At 52.4% G+C, this 8,977-nt stretch overlaps 1 protein-coding gene across 1 annotated transcript; it reads right to left on the bottom strand.

Moving 5' to 3' along the window:
• Positions 1–1,555: 1,555 nt before the first annotated feature.
• HSD17B7 (hydroxysteroid 17-beta dehydrogenase 7) lies at positions 1,556–7,892 on the bottom strand. Its single transcript, XM_042784855.1, has 9 exons — positions 7,833–7,892; positions 7,541–7,744; positions 7,368–7,460; positions 6,337–6,451; positions 5,629–5,823; positions 4,896–5,000; positions 3,784–3,840; positions 3,108–3,206; positions 1,556–2,694 (listed from the first exon to the last, which is right to left on the bottom strand). The coding sequence occupies exons 1-9, from the start codon at positions 7,865–7,867 to the stop codon at positions 2,599–2,601; spliced, it is 999 nt and encodes a 332-aa protein (XP_042640789.1). The 5' UTR covers positions 7,868–7,892; the 3' UTR covers positions 1,556–2,598.
• Between the last annotated feature and the right edge of the window lie 1,085 nt (positions 7,893–8,977).

The raw sequence follows: 8,977 nt of genomic DNA, 5'->3' as shown, positions 1-8,977 counted from the left end.
AGACCTCCCTCATGTATCAGAAAGCGTTTACTTTTCTTAACTGTACTAGCTTATTCAAAGTTACCTCCTCTGGCACCTCCAGACCTTACTGCATTCAAGTCCTTGGACTGTCATATCTACAGTGCCAGCATGCAGCTGGGACAGGACAACATAGGTGATCGGCGCAGGGTAAGAACCCTGTCCCTCCCACCTCTCAGTAAGCTGCAGCCATTTCACACGAAGTGTTGTGTCAGACTGTTTTGAATAATATTTGCCAGTCAGAGCAGGGATAAGGAATGATTGAGTGCCCCTGGTTTTGGGGTAGGTGGGGAATGCTGAAGGTAGAGGGGGTGAACGATAGCTACTACAGCCCAGAGCAGAAGCAAAGCAAAGTTAAGGATGCTCATCTAAAACTAGACAAAAAGACACATTTAATTACTCTCCAGAACAAGGAGCCAAACACTGCTGTAGGATGCTGTGGGGACTGAGTACACCAAGTTGAAGAGACAGCCAGTCACTGTCTCCTTCCCTGTGGAGAAGAAACAGCACTGGACAGGGCTCTGGCCCCAGGGGATTTCAGGGCACAGCTGAACAAAGCCACAGCACCCAGATCTGATGCTGGGACAGACTTTATTGCACTTAAACAAAGGTGCACATAGCACACTTCAATCTTGAAGCTTCACAAATCTGAACAGCTACAGCCACAGCCAAGGGAAGCACTGCTCTGCAATAGCCAACTTCTCACTCCATCCCAAAGTCAGGCCAAAAGAGTGCCCAGTACATTCCCATCCACACCAGTGCTGGTAGCTCGGGTATTTGCATCAGGGCTGAGCTGAGGCACTGCTCAGCCCATGCAAGACTGAGCTAATTCTATCTACTGCAGACAACACTGTGCTACTTCACAGAGATGCTGAAAAACAATGTAGGGTGAGAAGACCGAAACAAAACAAACAAGTTTCTCTAAATGTGTATCACTCCAAACCAACTCGATGAAGAGCCTCTGCAGAGCCTGGTTTCTCCCAGATGCCACCTCTGTGCTTCTGCGGTCTCCTACTGCAACCTTCCCTTCTTTCTCAAGCCAACCATCCTTGCGGGCCCCCTCCAGCCCCAACACAGGACACACGAGCCTGGGCAGTGCAGCTGCACCTCCCGAGCTCAGGGAGCCTCACAGCCTCTTCTCCTAACCTCACCCAGCCCCTGCCAGGCCCCAGGGAAGCACCTGGGCACAGTCATACTCCCTTACTAGGAACCATTAAATCAGTAATTATGTGACACATCAGGGTGAGCAAGCATGGGAGACATCTAAATCTCCCAAGTGCCTAAGGCTGGGAAATAGGCTCAGACACCCCACAGGGGCTCAACACACAAAACACTGAAGACTTCAGAAGTCACTCATGTCTTTCATTAACTTGAAGGAATAAGAGAAGTAAGAGGTGGTCTTGTGGCAGGAAAGACCCCACACTTCCCATGTATGCACAGGCTTATTGTGCAAGGCAACAAACCAACCTCCCTTCCAACCCTCCGAGTCAAAAGCAGCCAGGTATTGGAGTAAAAACACCACTGCAGCAAGGACAAGTCAGTTCCAGTCATTTATTCATTGCAGCATTTGAAGTACACCACATACTTGGTGAAGCTCCCCAGATAGACAACAGGAAGAATAATTGGTACAGTAGATTTATATAAAAAGAGAGTTAAATAGATAAAACATGGTAACCTCTCACTCTTGCTACAAACAGAACAGACTAGCCCTGAGCCCAGGTTAACATCAACAGCTTCAGTACATACTTGGTGAAGCTCCCCAGATAGACAACAGGAAGAATACTTGGTACAGTAGATTTATATAAAAAGAGAGTTAAATAGATAAAACATGGTAACCTCTCACTCTTGCTACAAACAGAACAGACTAGCCCTGAGCCCAGGTTAACATCAACAGCTTCAGTCTTTCCAGACAGTTGTGGTTAGAACCTTTATGGCCCCACACCCAGGGAACAGTAAGGCAACTGTCCTCCCAGTTGAGGCAAGGGACGTACTTCTCAGGCCAGCTCTTCAGGAGCTTGCCTTCAGATGCTGTGCAGAGCCTGACCTGCAGTAAGGTTCGATCTTGTTGAACACGTCTGGAAAGCCGGACCCAGCTTTGGTGTACAAGTGTAAGAGCAGCTCTTCTGAAGATAAGCCTTTAAGTGCTTCAGGATCAGCCACAGGTAAGACGCCCAAGCCATCTAGAAAGACAGGTAGAGCCAAGACGCAGGGCAGCACCTCAGACTGTTACCTTTCCTGACTAAGCCAGATTTAAACCACATGTTTTGAGGCTGTTCCTGAACTATGCACGATTCAGTCATGCTTTTGTAAGACACTGCTTTGCAACCGTGTTAAGACAGTCTCCACCTACTCTAGGTCTCCAGTTTTATACTGGAAAATAATCCCATACCAAAAAGACTAAGTATTTCTCTTCAGCTTTCACATTTCCATTTTCAGAAACTGTTTACCTTCTGTTGAGAAGGAAGATGGGGTCTGAAGCCATGTGCCTGCAGAACAGCACACAGTCACAGGTAGCACCAGAATGAAGAAAACCCATGTTACCAATACCAGATTATCCCACCAAGACTGGCTTGACTTTACTTAATCTAGGAGATCACTGTATTTCTCTAGAGTCTGCTTCTCCAGTTCCAACAGCTTTTGGTAAAATTTCTCAGCAGTTTCTTCATCCACATCCATCTGGAAGAGAATAAGAATGGCAGTGTGAGACTGTCATCTCGGTGGCAGCCAGCACGGATGCTGAGGACAGCTCTCGGGATAGGCAAGGTGCATCTCCAGAGCTTCTACATTCACAAAGTCAACTACAGGCATCTATCACCAGGGCACAATCCAGAACAGATTCTGGGGAAGCATCATTACACACTCATCCTGTTCTAACCATCTCCACTGTCTTCCAGACTCCAGCCTGAGACAGGGGTTACTCTAGGAAACCTTGCAGATAACCCCTACATCCCTCCTTGCTGCTCAGCTTTCAACATGCATCTTGTTTCCACTGCAGGCACAGGACACCCTTGGCACCAATCCTTCCATGCAAGGCAGGTGGCAGACCCCTAACCAAGTCCCCTGCAGCAGAAGGCTGCTGCTCTGTTTACCTTTCTGGGCTCCACATAGCTCTTCCCCAGTCCAGAAGTACAGCTGTGGTATTTGACAAGAGCATCCAGGTACTCTGGCTTCTGCTTGAACAGCCACACCTAGGAAGAACAGCACAAGTGTGTATGAGTCTAGTGCATGCTGTCCCCACCAAGGGACACAGGAGAACACACCACAGGTGCTTTAACCAAGAAGGGGAAGACTTGATACCTAGAGAAGAATTTCTGAGCTGGCTCTCCTCAGCTGTGACCTGAGACAACAGTAAGCCATGTTTATGTCTCAGTGTTAAACCACTAAATCAGTTCGACATGGCTAAACTTGCTCACTGCTGTGCTTAAGCGAAACTGCGCCCTGCACTACCCACCTCCTTCCCCTGTGCCTGCATGTCTGTGGCTGCTTGAATGCCAGCAGGGAGAGCACCATTCTCCGAGTTGGAAGGAATAGTGTTTTTCCAAAGTCATTTCTTATACAAGTACCTGATGAAGGTCATAAAGCATCACCCTGTGGATCAGTCCTGGTCACAGCTGGTCCCCCAGCACGCACTGCTGTATGCTATTCAGGGGTGAAATACAGCACCCACCCACCAGCCTTGCCGAGAGGCTCTTTGTTCAAGCCAGCAGACCCTGGCAGAGCTACCCAGAAGGAACAAGTATTAAAATCGAGTTGTGAACTACTTACATGAGCTTCTGCTCCGTTATACGGTGTCAGAGTATAAGTTTTGGCAAAAAAACGGATCTGAGGGGAAAGAAGTACACGGCAGAATCTGTATTGTGTCCCAAGGTTTCTTTGTCAAGCCCTCCGCAGCCTAGCCACACCAGATAATCTACTGGGGGTAAAAACGCTTCTCAAAGTTGGCTACAGGTAACACTACACACTTGTGACTAAAGCATCCCTTTACCACTACAAACTATTTTCCAGAGCCACCCCCACCAGCGAGGCTTGCTGATGTCCACGCTCCGACACAGAGCTCGCCCCCTAAGAGAGAGGCAACGGGCCACACATATGCCTTGCAAAGCACCTCTTCTTGAATGGTCTCAAGAGCACATACAGCTGGAGGCAGAGGGGATCTGCAATACGGCCGGTGTTGAGGACAACTGAGATGGCAGGCATTGCCTTTCCACTGCCGGGAGAAATGTGATCCATCAGGATCAGCTGCTGCCAGCCAGGGCAGCTTAAGCAGAAAGGCCAATCTTGCAGCAAGAGCATCAAAGCTCAGAGCAGGCAGCCTTCAGGGACTGTAGTGAACCTGAAAAGCTGAAGCATAGAGGGAGAAAGGCAAGGCAAGTTTTGGGGAAGAAGGGGAAGAGGCAAAAGAGAGCAGGAAGCTTCGCTTTCAAGAAGGATGGAAAGAAGAGACTAGGAGACACTGCCTTCTAGGGGATGGAAAGAAGAACACCGCAAAATACAGTCTGTTACAGAAGTGAACAGCATTTCAAAGCACAAGGGCCAAGTTCTGTCCTGAGCTCTGCTGTCACCAAAATGATAAGGTTCTCAAGCACACAGCAGGCTGGCAAACCTAAGGGGAGCCTTGACAAACGCTGCTGTGGCTGAACCCTGGCTCTGCGTGCAGTGCCATCCAGCACCAAACCTCCAAACTCAGCTTGGAAACTGGGGCCCCAAGGTGCCAAAGGGAAGGTTTGCTGAGGGTCAGCCTGCCCAATCCAACAGAAGGAAGAGCTGCATAGAAGCACAGGTAGCAAGGAGCCAAAAGCACACAGCACATCACTTTCAGTGAAGTGTATCGCAGCAGGGCTACCTCAATCCAAAAATCAGCCAGGAGATCCACTTACCAACCACATAATGGGCATTAGCAGCTTCCACAGGAAAACTGGTAAAATTCTATAGGTCATGTTAGACATAACGAGACCAGGACAAACAACACTGGAATACAGACCCTGCAGAGAAGAAACCAGGTCAGTGTCCAAATACACAACAGTTAGTTTAAGAATGGATCATTCTCCTTCCCTCCTAGTACTTCTCAGCAAGAAAACGAAGGTGAGAAAAGTTACCAGAGAGTGATTAGATGTAGTGATTTCTGAGAGGCTCAAGCTGGAGAAGTTCATGTTAAATCTGTGCCTACTGCAAGCCCATGAGACAGAAGGCGCAGCCTCCCAACACATCACAACCTCATGCTGCAGTCGACACAGCGACTCAGCAGCAACAGCAATTATCCAACAAATTACAGCCCACTCAGATCAAATGCTACCTCACCTTTAAGAGATAAGAGTTCAGCCTTCTAGGACTAAGTAATTTTCTCCTGTAGTATTTCAAAAGAGCACAATTACTGTTGCTGGACTATTGCAGCTTCTTGGCAAAATCCAGCAACCCTCTGTGAGAGGGACAGCAGGCTGCTCATACATCTTAGTGTGACAAACCACCTCGGCCATGTTTAGCTCTTACATGTGCATTAAGGAGCATATCGGATTGCTACGAATGTATGCAACTAGGTAACAACAATGTAACGATAATTATAAATAGTAGGAGCTCATTAGACTTCTTCAGACATACAAACCCCATCATCACCTGCTTATTAAATTTCCTGTTCAGAACCACACTTGTCAGGTCAGTAGCATATTTGGAGGAACTGTATGATTCCTGTCCCTTGGCATGCTGATAGTCAGAAAGGCTGAAGGCAGACTCCCTGGCATTGCTGGAAGAGGTCCAGATGAGTCGCGAGGGCTTTTCATTACCGCAGAGTAGAGACTCAAGTTGACGAACCTGCGAAATAATTGTTAACTTAAGGCAGTAATTTTAAAGTGTTGCACTATACCTTTGCAGTTCTTAAAAGCCACAAGTTTATTTTTGCTTTCCTAGCCTTGGCCAGTGTTCACTAGACTAGCCAGAAGCAGCCACTGCTCAGGTATAACTTCAGCCCAAGGTCTACCAGGAGCACTTACAAATAGCCACCATTCTCTTACACAGCTTAGTTGAGCACCTCAGAATTTAATAGAGCGGCATCTTGGTACTCACCTCTGACAAAGAGAACTCCGTATGGTTTACCTCTATATCCGCTGACTAACTAGAGTAACCTTGAGATTATATTAACCCCTGCAACAACTATCACCATTTATTGCTATTTTAACAAAGCCTGAGACCTTTGCCCTATCATTCCTTATCTATCAGCCTGCATCCAAACCTGTAAGGCGGAACTGATTCACCTGTACCACCCGTACCCATCCCTACCCACATCAACCACCCAACTGAGGGCTCAGTCTTCTTACGCAGCCTCACCAGGATAAAGTGTCCGAAGAGGTTGGTAGCAAACACCTCCTGCAGCCCATCTCCATTCAGCCTGTCCGTCTGGGTCATTATGCCTTCTGCAGTGGTCAGCATGTGAAGCACCTTCCTGGAAGCCAAGGACAGGAGTTATTGAGGAACACTGCCCAGAGGCATCTACTGCTCACTGCTTCGGTCCCTCAGAAGCATCCCCCACCTCACAGGCTTCACACAGACTCGTGTTTCACCCACAAGGGCTCCATTAATCCATGAAAAAATGGCTGGAAAAAGTTTACTGAGTATCCCAGCCCTTTTATTTCCAAGGGTCTCAATGCTGACTAGAGCAGGGAATGCTCATCCCTTCACTTCACCATAGTGAAGTACCACTTAAAAAAAGTCTTGCTCTTCCATTTCACATTCAGATAATGAAATCAAGCCCCAGCATGGAACTAAGCCCTAGGAACATGCCTAGTTCAGATGAGGAAAGGAGGCTATCACCTATGTACAACAACTGTATTGGACACAACGCAAGTCATTTTGCTCCCTAGCTCAACTTCCCCATGCTGCTTATAGAATAATGATGCTTAACCCCACGGCATCAACTATTCTCTTAACAACATACTGCAATCCACAGCTGAGAACAACTGAAAACCTACAGTGGAACCAAAAGAGCAGTAAGGAGACCCAGGAGGAGCAAACCGCCTTCCCAGCATCACACCCATGCTTTCCGCTCAACCCCCGGTGCCAGGCGTCGCAGGTTTTGGGTGGCCCCTGGCCCCAGCCTGGCGCACAGCGGGCCCCACGCCGGGGATCAGAAGCAGCCCGGGGTGCCTCGGAGCACCTCGGCACTTCACCCAGCTGCCAAGCCCACCCCACGCAGTGCCCTGCATCCCACGGAGACGTGCTCCGTGTCACCCGGGGGAAAGGGGAGAGGGCTTTCAGCCCCGGACACAAGGGCATACCTTGGCCGTGGTGATGCTGCCAGCACCCCACGCTCCCAGCGAGCCATGGGCCAGACCTCCCAAACCACCCCCCAAACCTCCTACCCGGTGAGAAGGCCGTGCCAGAGCGCCTTGAAGTTCACGTGTGGATTGGGCATGATTCCAGCATTGAGGTAGACAAAGTCCAGGCGCTGAAACCTGCGTGGGGAAGAGCACGGGGGTGAGGGGCGGAGGGCGGGCAGGGGGACGCCGTGGGGCGGAGGACGGAGATCCGATACCTGCAGCGGAGCTCCCGGGCGACACGCAGGACGGAAGCCAGGCTCCCCAGGTCCACTTCCACGGTAGAGACCTGGGCGGCGGGGTGGGCGGCCAGGATGAGGTCTCGCGTGGCTTCGCTCTTCTGGACGTTGCGGCAGGCGATGCAGAGGTGGATACGGCCATCCTCCTCCAGCAGCCGCCGGCACAGCGCCAGCCCCACGCCGCTGCAATGGCACGGTGTCAGAGGCCCGGCCCCTCCCGTCCCGTTACCGTGTTCCCCCCCTCTCCTTCCCCCCCCCCCCCCCCGCTCACCCGCTGGCGCCGGTCACCAGCACCACCCGCTCCATCGCGCGCTCCCGTAGCGCCCGCCCCCCCGGCCCGCCCCGCCCTATAAAGGCGGCCCGCGCGCACCGCCCCGCCGCCGCCGCCAATCGGAACGCGCGAAGGGGGCGGGGACAGCGCCGCCGGTGGCGTGACGGTGGGCCGAGCGGAGGGGGCGGGGCGAATCCGAGACACGCCCACCGCCGCCTCTTTGGGCAACGCCCCCACGGCATAGGCACCGCCCACTCCGCGCGGGCCACGCCCACTCCGCCGAGCTGCTGGGGTCCCCACTGCCGCCCTTGCCACGTCCTTGTCCCTGCTCTTGCCCTTGACCCTGCCTTTCCCCCAGAGGCAAAGGCAAAAGCCCCCTGCGCTCTGCAGCCCCGGCACGCTCTGCCCTCCCTTTCTTCGGCAGCCGGACAGAAACACCACCCGGTCACCGCTTCCCGACGCTGCTGAGGCCGAGAGGTGGCCGGAGGCACCTCTGGGTGCGCAGGTCCTGCTGGAGACCTCAGGTGCAGCCCTGCTTCTGGGGGGGCCGGTGTCACGGACACACCGGCCCCCCCGCACCTCCCCGGACAGTGGGGCGCTCCCCCATGCACCCTAATGCCCTGTTCCACCCAGGGCTGTGCATACCCTGTGCAGGGCACCCAGGGGCTCGAGTCGGCGGGAGATGCGGTGCCCATGGGGCAGACATGCCCCTACCCGGCCCGGTGCTCCCAGTTTACAAAGGCAGGGCTGGGAGAGGCCATGACACACCCTGAGCATGGAGAGGGCATCCGAGGGCAGAGGCAGATGGGTACCAATTACGTGGCACAAACAAAGCCTGTCCTCGCTCCTGGTTCAGCTGCAGAGTGCCGCGATGCCACGGGCTACGCACTCAGCAGGGATGAGACCTCCTCTGCTGCAGCCAGCGGGACGACGCGTGGGGAGACCAGCCAGCCCCTCCGCAGAGCACAGCCCCCCATCCCTGCCCTCCCCTCTCCCAGGTCCACTATCCCATCTCCATCCCTGCTGGTGGACATCTCCTGCCACGGATGCTGAGCTGCAGAGCACCCTCCCCATCACCAAAGGAGATGAGCAATTGGTGCGGGTCAACCACCAGGTCTCGAGCATCCTTCCTCCATCTCTTACAC

This window comes from Tyto alba, unplaced genomic scaffold (genome assembly GCF_018691265.1).
Source record: "Tyto alba isolate M040663 unplaced genomic scaffold, T.alba_DEE_v4.0 Super-Scaffold_1000006, whole genome shotgun sequence".
NCBI lineage: Eukaryota > Metazoa > Chordata > Aves > Strigiformes > Tytonidae > Tyto > Tyto alba.
This window is presented reverse-complemented; position numbering and strand designations above follow the sequence as displayed.